We start from the raw sequence: 17,145 nt of genomic DNA, 5'->3' as shown, positions 1-17,145 counted from the left end.
GTGATGGCAGAGGATCAGAGGACTCAGGCAGTCCTGATGGGTAAATAATCCAAGGGCTATTTGTCCATTGGTATGTCAGGATGAAACAGATCATGTATTGGTGAGGCAAACTGAAATACTGCTTCACTGTTATATTTGGAAATTGCAACAGAAGACTCCAAAGTCTTTGAAGTCTTATGGTAGGAAGGATTATTAAACACAACCTCTTTCTTCACAGGGGAAAATGTCAAGAACTTTTTTTTTTTTTTTAATTGATCTCAATAAGGGCTTTAGAGATTGATTAAATTCAAAATGTTTGTTGATACCACACATTTTCAGGTGCTGTGGGAAGTATGTGATCCCTGTTCTCAAAGCATAACTCAGATGAGGTGAAGAAGTGGGGACTTCAATAAGGAGACACTAAGAAGAAGATTTACAAGGTGGAAAGTGAAGAGAGCCATGGGAAGGGGAAACAAAGAGGAAAGGGAGAGGTTTATTTACTTGGGAAACTCAAGGACTCTTTCAAAAAAGAGCCATACATTAAAGCACAAATAGATTTAAATAGGCCAGGATGGAGCCAGGGAATGAAAAAGCAGGATAACAGGGATGTAGAGAACAGCACAAATAGAGCAAGGAGGCGAGAAATTAAAGAGCTCATTGAGTGAACAGCATGTTGGGAATTAACGGGAGGGAGGAGTAAAAATATAATTGAGGGTAAATTACAAAGGACCCTGAGTGCCAAGCTAGGCAGTTTGTACTTTTTTCTATTGGCAATTGGTAATCATTAAAGCATCCTTAGTAACAGCACGTTCCTTCTTTCTACATCTGGCTGGGGAGAGGAAGGAGGAGTTGGCCATTCTTCTGGTCACTGTCCTCAACCCTGGCCACGTATCAGAATCACCTGGGGAGTTTGTTCATCTATTAATGTCTGTTTGTTAAGTGCCAGGTCTGGCCCTGTATGTGGTCAAGTAAATCAGAATCTCTTGTGGTAGAGCCTGTGTATGACTATTTTTAAAGAAAAATTTAGGTGATTTTAATGTCCAGTCAGAGCTGAGAACCGTTGGCATAGGTGTAAGAATTTCTCTATAAATTTCTATTTTTGTCAGGAGTGCTTTGTTGATATTAGGTATGACATTATGCTTTATTTAATTAGGTATGTCCTAAAGGATATGATAGGCTTCCCAGGTGGCTCAGTGATAAAGAATCCACCTGCCAATGCAGGAGACACAAGAGATGCAGGCTCAATCCCTGGGTCCAGAAGATCCCTGAAGTAGGAAATAGCAACCCACTCCAGTGTTCTTGCCTGGAAAATTCCTTGGACAAAGGAAACTAGCAGGCTACAGTCCATGGGGTTGCAAAGAGTTGGACAAGACTAAGCAGCTGAACACACACACACAATGGATATGATAGAAATTTCTGATATACTGTGAAAGTTCTTTGCTCTTAAATAACTTCCTCATTTATCACCAGTACCATCTTCTCTCTCTAGGTATTTCACATACATACCTACATATGTATAAAATTAAACATATAATCAAACACTCCAAGAGCCTAGATCTGAATGCATGAATACACTTATATGACTGAGTTGATTAAGACACACACAAGAGAAATTGAGGGAGAGTGGTGGGATAATTGGCAGAGGTGAAAATCAGGGTTGACCAACCAAAATGCTCAGTTCAGTTCAGTTTAGTCACTCAGTTGCATTCGACTCTGTGACCCCATGGACTGCAGCATGCCAGGCTTCCCTGTCTATCACCAACTCCCGGAGCTTGCTCAAACTTATGTCCATCGAGTCGGTGATGCCATGTCAAAATGCCCAAGACACATTCAACTATCTGCTGATCTTATGCATCGAGATACTCACCACTTCTATGAACATAAATGCATTTTAATAAACGTCTTAAAAATCAAATGCTATTTAATAAGACAGAATTAGGACTGTTACTGAGATGACCTACCAAAAAGGGTCTGTTATTTTAAGAACCAGGATTTTTTATGAATACCGTATCCCAAAATGCAAGTCATAAAACATGGGGGTTGCTTGCATGCTAAGAGATTTGAAGATGACAATAAAACCAGAAAGTCCTATGACAAGAGATTACTTTTTCCTCCCAATATATTGTGACCAGAGCTGACTTCTGTGATTATGAGAAAGTAAACATCCCAAATCCAGGACACCCTGTTAGGGATTAGGCCAGGAACTGGGAGGCAACTTCCCATTCAGCAATCTAATCTGAGTAGAGAAGACCCAGACTGGGTGTTGGCCTTGATAGGAAGAAGGCTGGCTAGACAGCCTATTTCAGAGAAGTGAGTCATGGTAGGGAGGAGTAGGCAGAGATTACCAGTCCAGGTAGGTTAAGTCCCAAGTGGAGGAGCCATGTAAGACAACCTGGGAACTCAGATTGATATGGAGGCCAAGGGTTAGGGACATGCCCCAAAACTGAGAGGTTGAGAGCTCAGGGGCCTCCTAGAAGGCACCAGCAGCATCAATATGGAGCCTGATTAATGCTGAGCCTTTCTGGGCCCCAGTGTGTTCCTCCATAAAATGAGGAGGTTGTACTGGGTGAACTCTATGGCTCAGCCCTAGGATCTAGGATGGTGGGCAGAGCCAGGGCAGAACTAAGGCTATGCTTAGGCACAGCTCACAAGAGCCAGGTTCGACTGGACATCAGTAGTAGCCTGGGTGGGCCCAGGAATCCCTTGTGGCACTGCAGGAAGAATGTGGCCTGGGGTCGGCTGTTTCTCCAAGAGGCATACAGGGAACACCCCAGACTTGTGCTGCTCCCAGCCTTTTCACAACGTGGGGGCTGTGCTTCAGCAGAGAGGGTGTCAAGAGAACAACCAGCAGAGGTGATGCAGGTTCAAGCAGGTCCAGAGGGTGGGAATGGCCTGGATGAACTCAGGGTGATGTCAGACTGGGAAGCTGAGCCATTCCCCCAGCATCAGGAAAAGAGCTATAACCTGCAGAAAGGGAGGACTGATCCTTCTCCTTCAGGAAGGTCTTTGGGATCCTGACCAGACTTTGGCTTTAGCTGGGCCTCAAGAAATATCCGGCAGGATTTATCACTATTAATAATAACTAGCACATGACTGAGTAAAGAACTGAAACTCAGCTGACCAAGTGACTGTAAGTGTCCTTAAGAGAGAAGTAAGGGGTTTGGTGAAGAAAGGAGGGTGACAGGAAGAGAAACAGGCATGTACTTACATTGAGATTCCAGCACACTCTACCACCACCCCACCACCCTACTCTCACCCCCTTGGTTATGGCAAACGTCTAGCTGGCCAGCCTGCCACAGATACTATCACTTGCTCCAAGGTACAAATACTACCCAAATTCTTCCTGTATTAGGCATCCTCCAACCTTGACCCCCACTGTTGTAGGAAAAAACCACCTCCTCTACAACAAGTGTTTTGAATTTCCTTTTTTACCTCCTCATAACCTGGCATATGTCCACATCTGCCTTACTGTCTGGGGTGCTTTAGTGCCCCAAACTTCTAATAAAGGAGTAGTACCTGAATTTGGATTTTATTCTCTTCCTCCTGCAGTTCCTCCAATGACTTCCTCACAGAGCCAGCTTAAAGATACTAAACCCAGGTGCCCAAAAATCAGAACAAAGCCAAAATCCATCCAATGACTAATGTGAATCATGACTATTCTGATGTGAGGCCAACTTTACAGTCTCCAAGAATCCTCAGCCGAAGGGCTTCAGCCCCCACAGCTGGCACTGGGCAAGTGGAACTGACAATCTTGATTTCTGCTGAGGACGACTGTTAAAGGGGTTCCAATATTCTCTGAACTGTGAATAAATAAAGATTTTTTGAGATAATGAATGAATGAAGATTTTTATAGGATAAAATAGATTTCTTCTTTCCAGGATTTAATTCAAACCTAAAACTTAGAAGCAATTTCAAAGTTTGATTCTGATACAATCTCACTTGCCTTGACAAGTGAGAGAAAATGAAAATATTCTACCAAAAACATGGAGGTAAATCAAGAAAACAAGGCCACATTGCCAAAACTGAAAAGTAGATGAGACTAGGTTCCAGTACATGCTCAGCTACTCTAGTGCCATCCTCTGTTCCCCGGTGGTGCCCTCCATGGTGGAGCGCAATCAAGTCAACACATTGCCTCGTCAAAACTCATCCATTCTGTGAGTGGAGATCAAGCATATTTCAAAATGGCCATGAGCTAGGGACACTGGAATTGTAACTGGAAAGGCTTAGAGACCCAATACACTAAATAAATCAAAGGCGTGGACCTCACATACAATTTTGGGCAGTTGGGAGGTATTTTGAGACAACAACTGATGTGAATCTCCTGTCCTAAAAAGGCAAAGGCGTTAGTCGCTCTGTGGTGTCTGACTCTTTGCGACCCCATGGACTGCAGCTCACCAGGCTTCTCTGTCTGCGGGATTCCCCAGGCAAGAATACTGGAGTAGGTTGCCATTCCCTTCTCCAGGGTATCTTCCCAACCCAGGAATCAAACCCAGGTCTCGCTGTATTGTAGGCAGATTCTTTACCGACTGAGCTACCAGGGAATGAAATTCTAATTGGCAGATTTGTTTCTCCACTTAACCCTCTTCACTGGGCTTTAGCATTGATTGCTCCACCATAAATTAACCTACTGACCAAGGACATCAAAGAAAGTGCTATTTGCATTCCAAATTCTTGTGGGCAAAAGTCACTGAAACTTACAGCTTTCTATGCTACCATGCAACACACAGAGGTGGATGGAACTAGTTTCAAAGGGTTTTTACAGCCAGAGGAAGTAAATTTGCAGAAAGGCTGGCAAAAACAGCTTGCCAAATTTCAGCTTGGAACAATTTCATTATCTTTAATTTACCAACCTAGCAATGGGTTTATAATAGAAATTCTTAGTGATGGCTTCTCAGGAGGCAACCACAGCAGCTGGCACACACCTACCTCACTGCACCTCTGGAGTGGACTGCTACGTCCAAGTTTTGGCCACTGAAAAACATGATCTGTAAGGACAGAAGCCTAATGGGCCTGCTCCCATAGTAATGCTCAGAGGCGACTGAATTACCTTCCCCCAGCCAAGCCAGGAGTCCCAGCCTTGAGCCAGAAAGCAGTGACTGTTAGATGATAGAAAGAAAGCAAAGAGGAAAGCAACAGTGCCGTCATTATATGCTGTAAACCGCAATCACCTTTCCCTATAAGCATCTTCCTGTTTTCCTGGAGGGGCACTGTTTAACTGCCACTGGTGCAGAGGTGCCAGCTCAGCAGAGAGCACTTCCTGTGGGTCTGGACAGCAGTCAAGTGTGGCGGGATGTGGCCTGCCCACTGACCCAGGAGCAGGCTGCCAGGGGGCCACCATCCTGACAGAGGCCTGGCAATTGGGGGCATAGGACTGAGGCTCCTGGATTAAGGGGTGATGCTGATTTCCTTTTCTCAGCGCCAGACTAGGGTGAAGCAAAAGGGGTGTCTAGGGCACACGATTGAAGGAGGTTTTCACTCTCAGGGTCATGCAAGTGGCTCTTTTACGCTGGTCCTAGCCCTGCGCAGAGCCACCAGTAGAGGTAGGGGGTTGTGTAAGGTCAGTGGTTCAAAGTGTGATCTCCTGACCAGCAACATCACCTGAGTACTTACTAGGTAAGCAAATTCTCAGCACCCTTCCAGACCCACAGACTCTGAAACTCAGAGGTGGGGCCCAGCAATCTGTATTTTAATACCACCCCCACCCCAGATAATTCTGATGCAGCTAAAGCACTGTGCTAGAGAATAATGCTCTCCAAAGACCCTGTGTGGCCCAGGCCATTGTTCGACATGCTTCACACACAATCAGAACAGGGAAAGGAGTAGGGTGATGAGATGAAAGAGATTTCCCTAAGGCAATCAGCAAGGTGGGAATGCCTCAAATAATAAATCAGGAATTGATTTTTTTCCAGCTATCCTTAAGTATTTGGTACTGAAGACTTAGCAAGTGTTGGCAATAAATAACGTTTACTACTGAGTGGTTTCCTCCTGTTTTTTCCTTGATCAAGTCAGTTCAGAGTTGGCCACTGACTGATTACCTTGGTACATGGGCCAGTCGTCTGAACATTCTAAGACTGAGATTCCCTCCTCTGGAAACTGGGGTTAACATCACCTCCCTGCCAACATCAGAGAAGCTAAAATATGCAAAGCTTAGGAGAAGCCTGAGGCAGAAAAGCTGTGATGACAGTTTATACACCCTGAGCAGGGGTTCTGGGCCCCCACCTTCTCCAGCAAGGTTAGATAATCTGGGGGCCTGAAGACAACCGAGAGGGGAAGGAGATTATGCTCTCTTTTATGCTGCGGTGTTTTTTAAAGGAGGCTATTTTCCAGTCCTGGTCCCCTGGGACATCAGGCTTCTGAATGGGGTGGCACAAGCAAAAGAAAGGAAAGAAGTAGAAAAAAAAAAACAAAACATATATATATATATTTACTAAATAAATAAAGGGCAAAAAACTGTATCACATTTAAGATCCCACATTTAAACTTTGTCACTAGAACCCAAACAGTATGAGCGCTGAGGCAACGACCAATGCAAGCCAGCTGAGTGACCTCAGACACTCAGCCATAGACTTGGTTTCCTCTTTTGCCAAGTGCTGAATATAATCAACAATAATATGAGGATGATGTCATGCAACAAAACGCTGTCAAGCACAATACAAATGTGAGGTTCACACTGAGGTCTCATCACAGAGGAACAGCACCACCGTTTCTGCAGGGTGAAAGGAAAACATCTCACCCAACTTGCCCAGCTCATAAAGGTGTCTACTGAGGACGAGAGAGCCTGTTGACCTGCAGAGGGCACATAGCTGGTGGGAGACAAGCATCAGCTGTGTCCCCTTTCTCCCTTTCATTAGGGAGTAGAGGGGAGGGGCGAAATCTCAGCGCTTCTCGCCAAGGGCCAGGTAAACAAAGGACGCCCCACCCAACCCCCATCTCGTTATTGGCCATTCATGCAGCACAGCTGAGAACTGGAAAGATGATCCATGACACACTTTTTCTCCCGAGAGTATGTAACTCCAAGATGATAACATTATCCATGCGAAAGGGCTTCCCTTGTGGCTCCGCTGGTAAAGAATCCGCCTGCAACGCGGGAGACCTGGGTTTGATCCCTGGGTTGGGAAAATCCCCTGGAGAAGGGAAAGGCTACTCACTCCAGTATTCTGGTCTAGAGAATTCCATGGACTATATAGTTCATGGGGTCACAAAGAGTCGGATACGATTGAGCAACTTTCACTTTCACGCAAAAGAGCCACCCAGCCAAAAAAGCTCAGGTTGGGCCCCTGTGCACGAGCCCCTTACCTTCCTCATTCAAAATCCACGGCAGGAACTCGAATACCGAGTCAAAGCCGCAGGTGTTCTCCTCGAAGGTGCAGGACCCAGCGGGCAGGTCCAGGGCACCGGCAAGCTGCAGGGCTGTGGGTACAAAGCGGGTTTCAATTCGCGCTGGGTCTCGGGAGCGTTGGCAGCAACTCAGGGCACCCCGGGGAACTACCTGGTGAAAGTGGAGGAAGGCGTCCGAGATGGGGCGGGAGAGGGATGAGCTACTGCCGCCCCCTCCCCTGGAGCTTCCACTGCAGGACCTGTGCGCAGCCGCTGGGCTGGGGAGGGACGTTAACGGCCGCTGAGACGCTATCCGTAGGCACCCTTAGATGGCCCAGCCCAGGACCGCAAGCTGGACTACCAAGGCTGCAGGATTGGGAGAGGGTTACGAGAACGCCCCGCGGGGATAGCCCCCGGGTCCAGGCCTTACCTTGCACTGCCAGGAGGACGCTCCTGAGCAGCATTGTCGGGAAGGAGGACTGGACAGAGGAGCGAACCGCCAGCCCGCCGGGACAGGCTGCTCCGGGTGGAAGGAGCGTGGGAAGCAGGGGCAACTCGAACCGGGGGAGGGAGAAATCAGAGGCAAAGCGCACTTGAAGCTGCCCAACTTTGCAACGCGGCTCGGGAGCCGAAAGGAATGCTGAAGGTGCCTGAACTGGGAGCGGCGCTTGCTGAGCTGCAGCCGCGAGGCAGCTCGCGTCCCAAGTGAAGCCGGCCGCACAGCTGGTCCTGCGCGAGGATGGGGCTGGGCGGGGAGGAGACAACTGCACACTTTTGAAAAGCCAGCCAGGACTGGCTGGGACAGGAGAGGTCGGGAGGCAGTGACACGGTTCGGATTTTTAACGCTTGGGACCAAAGTCAGCCGCTGGAGAGGGCAGGCGTCCCAGGAGCCCCTCGGGATGAGTTGGGGCTGGAGGCGCCCCGCCCCTCCCATCCGCAGTGGGAACCAGCTTATTTCTGGGTACAGCCTCTCTCTATCTGGAATGCCAGTCCTGCAGCGCTGGCCATAATTTTAACCTTTTTTCCTCAGGATGGAAAAGGATGGAATTCTCTTAGGAAAACCTAGAGGAAAATTTGGAAAGTTTTGTTGCGTGGAATAAGGTTTATATCTATCGAGGAGTTCAGCATTTATGGCCCATTAATGCTAACCTTGGAATACCCACCCCCCATACACACACTTTTATTTAGCCGTGGAATGTCTGGCATGCCTGGTGCTCAGCATTGCCTCGGTCCCTAAAATGGGGGCATTCCTTCTCTCCAAAGAGCCATGATAAATTAGTAGAAAGTTTCTAAATTGGGACGTGAGAGTTGGGAGTAGTGATGTTAGGGAGGGGGTTACTCCCTCCCTAATACCCACTGGCTACACATTTCCCTTAAGCACTAAGTGGGTCTTTAAAAATATTTTCTTCCAGCAAAGAAAGTGGTGATGGTGGGATGAGGGTCTTCTTAATGCTGTTTATAATATTGGGCAGGCAACTATATGGCTAGGGCAATGGTTCTTAAATCTTAAGGTAAATCAGAAACCCAGCATCAGAGTTTCTGATTCAGTAGATTAAGCTTAGGGTGCTAAAGTCTGCACATCCCTCACAAGTTTCTATGTGTTGACACTTAAGTCTGGGACTGCACTTTGAAGACAACTGGCCTAACAAACTCTTGTTTAACCACCAGAGCCCTGCTCACATGCTTCCACTTGTTTCCAGACTCTCCTTGTTCTTCAGTCTTCGTGCTATTTCTTTCTTTCTCTCTCTGACCCCTTGGATATTAGGTTGCCTCCAAGTTCTGTTATTTCAACTCCTGTTGCCCTCTCTCCTCACTTCCTCAGTGATTTCATCCAGTCTCATAGTTTGAAACACCACCTATAGCCCGATATCTCCCCAACAGACATTTCTAGTCCACATGGCCCACTAACTCCTCTGCATCTTCCTCATCTCAGTTAAAGGAAACTTTTCCCTTCAGTTGCTCAGAAAAAATATTTAAGAGTTATCCTTGACTCTTCTCTTCTTCTCAGGACATTCACCAAATTCTGTCAGTTCAGGATTCAAAACGTAGTAGGTATTGACCATTTTCCATTCCCATGGTGACTGAAGCTGCCATTGCTGTTTGCCAGGGACGCTACAGTAGCTTCTGGTAGGTGGTCCTCTTGCTTCTTCTGCCTCATGCACCTCCATTCCATTTTTAACACAGTTGTCAGGGCATCTCTTTAATACAGAAATTGGGCCATGTCACTCTGTGGCCCCAGACTCCTAACAAGTCCATCAATTACTTAGCAAACCCCAAAATCTTCACAAGGGCCTACCAGGTCTACAGAACCTGTCCCTATCCCTTTATATCTCTAACTTCATCTGCCATGCTTAGTCCCCTCCAGCCACATGAATCTCCTGGCTGGTCCTTAAACACAGTCTAGCTGTCCTCTAATAATTTTGCACTGCAGATGGTGATTGCAGCCATGAAATTAAAAGACACTTACTCCTTGGAAGGAAAGTTATGACCAACCTAGACAGCATATTAAAAAGCAGAGACATTACTTGGCCAACAAAGGTCCATCTAGTCAAGGCTATGGTTTTTCCAGTGGTCATGTATGGATGTGAGAGTTGGACTGTGAAGAAAGCTGAGAGCTGAAGAATTGATGCTTTTGAACTGTGGTGTTGGAGAAGACTCTTGAGAGTCCCTTGGACTGCAAGGAGACCCAACCAGTCTATCCTAAAGGAGATCAGTCCTGGGTGTTCATTGGAAGGACTGATGCTGAAGCTGAAACTCCAATACTTTGGCCACCTCATGTGAAGAGTTGACTTATTGGAAAAGACCCTGATGCTGGGAGGGATTGGGGGCAGGAGGAGAAGGGGACGACAGAGGATGAGATGGCTGGATGGCATCACTGACTCGATGGATGTGAGTCTTAATGAACTCCAGGAGTTGGTGATGGACAGGGAGGCCTGGTGTGCTGCAATTCATGGGGTCACCAAGAGTCGGACACGACTGAGTGACTGAACTGAATTGATTCCTTCTGTTTGAAATGATCTTCCTGGGATAGCCACATGACTCACACCTGCACAACCTCAAGGTCTTGATGCAAATGTCACCTGGAGAAGAAAACTTAAAAGCCTTCTCTCTAATAAGAAAAACCCTTTAAAAATATGTTTAGACAAGTTTTTTTGTTTGTTTTGAGCTTTCTGTAGGCAGTGGCATAGATGATCTAAAATTTGCTTGGTGTGTGTATTTATATGCTTTATGTCAGGAAGTACCTAATAATAATAAATTACAGTGATCATGCTTACTAGCATAAATATTTTAGATAGATAATCTTATCTAATTTTCTCCAAAACTCTATGGGGGTATGCATCATTATTATCACCATTAATAGATGAGGAAACTGAGGTGCAGAGTTCAGTGACAGCGAGTGGTAGAGACAAGACTCAAACTCAGATAGATTTATTCCAAAAGTCTATCTTCTCAATCTGTACAGTAACCTGTCTCCTTTGTCCTTCTTTTTTTATTTCTTGCTCACAGATGGTGATAAATATCAGTTTCATCAAGTTACTTAAACATTTAAAGATGGATATGAATCCAGTTGAAACTTCAAACCACTATTTTCAACTAAATAAATTTTCAGCAACTATCAAAATAGTGTTCCTTTCCCCCAAGTACATATGGAATCTTTTAAAGCTTTAGGATTGCCTTATATTCATCTGCATGCCCTCAGTGTTAACAAAATGAAAAACTGCAAAGCCCTAAAAATATCTCCAAAAAATTTAAAAATATTATATATTATACTTAAAGGTGACATAATTTATTGCCACCTACAGAAACTGAATCATTACATACAAGTGCAAAATTAGTTGGAGTAAAGTTTCTATTTCACATATAACTGCATGATCCCAAGAACAAATGACCCTTTGACATGGGCACAGCCTGAGAACTGAGCAGCAAGGGTCTGACTTGGAGTTTAGTGCAGAGAATGTTCACCAGGGGGCGCCTTTGGGCTCCACGTCTGTGGAAAGCGGAAGAAGGATTTGGCTCAGGGAGAAGTGACAACGAAATCCAAGTCCCTTGAAGCCCTTCTGGTCCCACAAGAAATTTTGGGGTTTAAATGCCCCATTTGACTTACCCTACATTAGGTTAAAAGGGCGCGGCTCTTTGTACCACAGCCTCCATCTGTCACTCGATGTGCCCACATTGGGACAGTGAACTCCAATGAGGCAGCCCTCCTCACGGAGGCCAACCTGAAGGTGCTAACAGGTGAAGGCTGTTTGATGACAACACTCCCAGCAGCCGGGACAAGTCCTTTCTGGAAGACATTTTACAGAGAAGGGAAAAGATATTGTACATGGAGAGGGCCAAGGAGGGAGTCTGGAAAAATCTAGAAATTACGTGTGTCAACCCACTTTCTTCTGTCACTAATCACGAAGCCATAGGGCCATTCACTGCCACATGACTTGGGAAAACAGCATAAGGCCCTAAGTAAAGAACTTCCTGGGCCTCTCTCTCCAAGATATAGCTTAATTGAATAATCAAATATCGCACATAAAGCTCTGATTTTAGAAAGCACTCAATAAACATTAGGTAGGATAGGGGGTTGAATGATAGCCCCCTAAAAAGACATGTTTACATCCTAGAAAGTGTGGATGTGACCTTATCTGGAAAGAGGGCCATATGGATGTAATTAAGTTAGGGCTCTTGAGACATGACAATCTTGGATAATGGGGTGGGCCTAAATTAATGGCAAGTGTCCATATAAGATGGGGCTTCCCAGGAGGCTCAGTGGTAAAGAATACACCTGCCAATGCAAGAAGACACAGGAGTCACAGGTGGTTTATATATATATATATATATATATACCCATAAAAAATTTTTCTTTTCTGTTTTTTTTTTTTTTTTCACTTTACAATATTGTATTGGTTTTGCCATGGGTGTACATTGTTCCCCATCCTGAACCCCCCTCCCACCCCCCTCCCCATCCCATTCCTCTGGGTCATCCCAGTGCACCAGCCCCTATAATATACATGTTTCAATGCCATTCTCCCAAATCATCGCACCCTCACCCTCTCCCACAGAGTCCAAAAGATTGTTCTATACATCTGTGTCTCTTTTGCTGTCTCGCATACAGGGTTATTGTTACCATCTTTCTAAATTCCATGTATATGCGTTAGTATACTGTATTGGTGTTTTTCTTTCTGGCTTACTTCAGTGTGTATAATAGGCTCCAGTTTCATCTACCTCATTAGAACTGATTCATATGTATTCTTTTTAATAGCTGAGTAATACTCCATTGTGTATATGTACCACAGCTTTCTTATCCATTCATCTGCTGATGGACATCTAGGTTGCTTCCATGTCCTGGCTATTATAAACAGTGCTGCGATGAACATTGGGGTACATGTGTCTCTTTCCCTTCTGGTTTCCTTGGTGTGTATGCCCAGCAGTGGGATTGCTGGGTCATATGGCAGTTCTATTTCCAGTTTTTTAAGGAATCTCCACACTGTTCTCCATAGTGGCTGTACTAGTTTGCATTCCCACCAACAGTGTAAGAGAGTTCCCTTTTCTCCACACCCTCTCCAGCATTTATCCCTTGTAGACTTTTGGATCGCAGCCATTCTGACTGGCGTGAAATGGTATCTCATTGTGGATTTGATTTGCATTTCTCTGATAATGAGTGATGTTGAGCATCTTTTCATGTGTTTGTTAGCCATCTGTATGTCTTCTTTGGAGAAATGTCTATTTAGTTCTTTGGCCCATTTTTTGATTGATCGTTTATTTTTCTGGAATTGAGATGTAGGAGTTGCTTGTATATTTTTGAGGTTAATTCTTTGTCAGTTGCTTCATTTGCTATTATTTTCTCCCATTCCGAAGGCTGTCTTTTCACCTTGCTTATAGTTTCCTTTGTTGTGCAGAAACTTTTAATTTTAATTAGGTCCCGTTTGTTTATTTTTGCTTTTGTTTCCAATATTCTGGGAGGTGGGTCATAGAGATCCCGCCGTGATTTATGTCGGAGACTGTTTTGCCTATGTTCTCCTCTAGGAGTTTTATAGTTTCTGGTCTTACGTTTAGATCTTTAATCCATTTTGAGTTTATTTTTGTGTATGGTGTTACAAAGTGTTCTAGTTTCATTCTTTTACAAGTGGTTGACCAGTTTTCCCAGCACCACTTGTTAAAGAGATTGTCTTTTCTCCATTGTATATTCTTGCCTCCTTTGTCAAAGATAAGGTGTCCATAGGTGCATGGATTTATCTCTGGGCTTTCTATTTTGTTCCATTGATCTATATTTCTGTTTTTGTGCCAGTACCATACTGTCTTGATGACTGTGGCTTTGTAGTAGAGCCTGAAGTCAGGCAGGTTGATTCCTCCAGTTCCATTTTTCTTTCTCAAGATTGCTTTGGCTATTTAAGTTTTTTTGTATTTTCATACAAGTTGTGAAATTATTTGTTCTAGCTCTGTGAAGAATACCATTGGTAGCTTGATAGGGATTGCATTGAATCTATAGATTGCTTTGGGTAGTATACTCATTTTCATATATTGATTCTTTTGATCCATGAACATGGTATATTTCTCCATCTATTAGTGTCCTCTTTGATTTCTTTCACCAGTGTTTTATAGTTTTCTATATATAGGTCTTTGTTTCTTTAGGTAGATTTATTCCTAAGTATTTTATTCTTTTCGTTGCAATGGTGAATGGAATTGTTTCCTTAGTTTCTCTTTCTATTTTCTCATTATTAGTGTATAGGAATGCAAGGGCTTTCTGTGTGTTGATTTTATATCCTGCAACTTTACTATATTCATTGATTAGCTCTAGTAATTTCCTGGTGAAGTCTTTAGGGTTTTCTATGTAGAGGATCATGTTATCTGCAGTGTGAGTTTTACTTCTTCTTTTCCAATTTGGATTCCTTTTATTTCCTTTTATGCTCTGATTGCTGTGGCCAAAATTTCCAAAACTATGTTGAATAGTAGTGGTGAGAGTGGGCACCCTTATCTTGTTCCTGACTTTAGGGGAAATGCTTTCAATTTTTCACCATTGAGGATAATGTTTGCTGTGGGTTTGTCATATATAGCTTTTATTATGTTGAGATAAAAAAAGGATTATTATTATTATCCTTTACATTATAATATTATCCTTCTATTCCTGCTTTCTGGAGGGTTTTTATCATAAATGTATGTTGAATTTTGTCAAAGGCTTTCTCTGCATCTATTGAGATAATCATATGGTTTTTATTTTTCAATTTGTTAATGTGGTGTATTACATTGATTGATTTGCGGATATTGAAGAATCCTTGCATCCCTGGGATAGAGCCCACTTGGTCATGATGTATGATCTTTTTAATGTGTTGTTGGATTCTGTTTGCTAGAATTTTGTTAAGGATTTTTGCATCTATGTTCATCAGTGATATTGGCCTGTAGTTTTCTTTTTTGTGGCATCTTTGTCAGGTTTTGGTATTAGAGTGATGGTGGACTCATAGAATGAGTTTGGAAGTTTACCTTCCTCTGCAATTTTCTGGAAGAGTTTGAGTAGGATAGGTGTTAGCTCTTCTCTAAATTTTTGGTAGAATTCAGCTGTGAAGCCGTCTGGACCTGGGCTTTTGTTTGCTGGAAGATTTTTGATTACAGTTTCAATTTCCATGCTTGTGATGGGTCTGTTAAGATTTTCTGTTTCTTCCTGGTCGAGTTTTGGAAAGTTGTACTTTTCTAAGCATTTGTCCATTTCTTCCAAGTTGTCCATTTTATTGGCATATAGTTGCTGATAGTAGTCTCTTATGATCCTTTGTATTTCTGTGTTGTCTGTTGTGATCTCTCCATTTTCATTTCTAATTTTATTGATTTGATTTTTCTCCCTTTGTTTCATGATGAGTTTGGCTAATGGTTTGTCAATTTTATTTATCTTCTCAAAGAACCAGCTTTTGGCTTTGTTGATTTTTGCTATGGTCCCTTTTTGTTTCTTTTGCATTTATTTCTGCCCTAATTTTTAAGATTTCTTTCCTTCTACTAACCCTGGGGTTCTTCATTTCTTCCTTTTCTAGTTGCTTTAGGTGTAGGGTTAGGTTATTTATTTGACTTTTTTCTTGTTTCTTTAGGTATGCCTGTATTGCTATGAACCTTCCCCTTAGCACTGCTTTTACCGTGTCCCACAGGTTTTGAGTTGTTGTGTTTTCATTTTCATTCATTCCTATGCATATTTTGATTTCTTCTGTGATTTATTGGTTATTCAGCAGCATGTTGTTCAGCCTCCATATGTTAGAATTTTTAATAGTTTTTCTCCTATAATTGAGATCTAATCTTACTGCATTGTGGTCAGAAAAGATGCTTGGAATGATTTCAGTTTTTTTGAATTTACCAAGGCTAGATTTATGGCCCAGGATGTGATCTATCCTGGAGAAGATTTTGTGTGCACTTGAGAAAAAGGTGAAATTCATTGTTTGGGGGTGAAATGTCCTATAGATATCAATTAGGTCTAACGTATCGTTTAACGTTTGTGTTTCCTTGTTAATTTTCTGTTTAGTTGATCTATCCATAGATGTGAGTGGGGTATTAAAGTCTCCCACTATTATTGTGTTATTGTTAATTTCCCCTTTCATACTTGTTAGCATTTTTCTTACATATTGCAGTGCTCCTATGTTGAGTGCATATATATTTATAATTGTTATATCTTCTTCTAGAGTTGATCCCTTGATCATTATGTAGTGTCCTTCTTTGTCTCTTCTCACAGCCTTTGTTTTAAAGTCTATTTTATCTTATATGAGTATTGCTACTCCTGCTTTCTTTTGGTCTCTATTTGTGTGGAATATCTTTTTCCAGCCCTTCACCTTCAGTCTGTATGTGTCCCTTGTTTTGAGGTGGGTCTCTTGTTGACAACATATATAGGGGTCTTGTTTTTGTATCCATTCAGCCAGTCTTTGTCTTTTGGTTGGGGCATTCAACCCATTTACATTTAAGGTAATTATTGATAAGTATGATCCCATTGCCATTTACTTTATTGTTTTGGGTTTGAGTTTATACACCCTTTCTGTGTTTGCTGTCTAGAGAAGATCCTTAAGCATTTGTTGGAGAGCTGGTTTGGTGGTGCTGAATTCTCTCAGCTTTTGCTTGTCTGTAAAGCTTTTGATTTCTCCTTCATATTTGAATGAGATCCTTGCTGGGTACAGTAATCTGTGCTGTAGGTTATTTTCTTTCATCACTTTAAGTATGTCCTGCCATTCCCTCCTGGCCTGAACAGCTTCTATTGAAAGATCAGTTGTTATCCTTATGGGAATCCCCTTGTGTGTTATTTGTTGTTTTCCCCTTGCTGCTTTTAATATTTGTTCTTTGTGTTTGATCTTTGTTAATTTGATTAATATATGTCTTGGGGTGTTTTGCCTTGGGTTTCTCCTGTTTGGGACTCTCTGGGTTTCTTGGACTTGGGTGATTATTTCCTTCCCCATTTTAGGGAAGTTTTCAACTATTATCTCCTCAAGTATTTTCTCATGGTCTTTCTTTTTGTCTTCTTCTTCTGGGACTCCTATGATTCAAATGTTGGGGTGTTTAACATTGTCCCAGAGGTCTCTGAGGTTGTCCTCATTTCTTTTCATTCATTTTTCTTTTTCCTCTCTGTGTCATTTATTTCTACCATTCTATCTTCTACCTCACTTATCCTATATTCTGCCTCCGTTATTCTACTGTTGGTTCCCTCCAGAGTGTTTTTGATCTCATTTATTGCATTATTCATTATATATTGACTCTTTTTTATTTCTTCTAGGTCCTTGTTAAACCTTTCTTGCATCTTCTCAATCCTTGTCTCCAGGCTATTTATCTGTAACTCCATTTTGTTTTCAAGATTTTGGATCATTTTCACTATCATTATTCGGAATTCTTTATTAGGTAGATTCC

The 17,145-nt window shown here is 42.9% G+C and overlaps 2 protein-coding genes across 3 annotated transcripts in view; both read right to left on the bottom strand.

The window, feature by feature from the left end:
• Nucleotides 1-8,180, bottom strand: part of MAMDC2 (MAM domain containing 2) — a 163,332-nt gene extending 155,152 nt beyond the window's left edge. The window contains exons 1-2 of one of the 2 annotated variants that reach the window (XM_070794625.1): nt 7,727-8,180; nt 7,276-7,389 (exon numbers count right to left, since the gene is read on the bottom strand). In XM_070794625.1, the coding sequence (XP_070650726.1) occupies nt 7,276-7,389; nt 7,727-7,760 (148 nt within the window). In that variant the 5' untranslated portion in view covers nt 7,761-8,180. The remainder of the gene's footprint in view (nt 1-7,275; nt 7,390-7,726) is intronic. The other variant, XM_070794624.1, reaches the window with a different exon arrangement.
• A 3,212-nt stretch (nt 8,181-11,392) lies between these two features.
• The window catches only part of CFAP95 (cilia and flagella associated protein 95), a 338,954-nt gene continuing 333,201 nt past the window's right edge, over nt 11,393-17,145 (bottom strand). The window contains exon 6 of the mRNA XM_070794632.1: nt 11,393-11,581. Coding sequence (XP_070650733.1) covers nt 11,408-11,581 — 174 coding nt within the window. The 3' untranslated portion in view covers nt 11,393-11,407. The remainder of the gene's footprint in view (nt 11,582-17,145) is intronic.

The sequence above is a fragment of the Bos indicus genome, chromosome 8, assembly GCF_029378745.1.
Source record: "Bos indicus isolate NIAB-ARS_2022 breed Sahiwal x Tharparkar chromosome 8, NIAB-ARS_B.indTharparkar_mat_pri_1.0, whole genome shotgun sequence".
NCBI classification, from domain to species: Eukaryota; Metazoa; Chordata; class Mammalia; order Artiodactyla; family Bovidae; genus Bos; species Bos indicus.
This window is presented reverse-complemented; position numbering and strand designations above follow the sequence as displayed.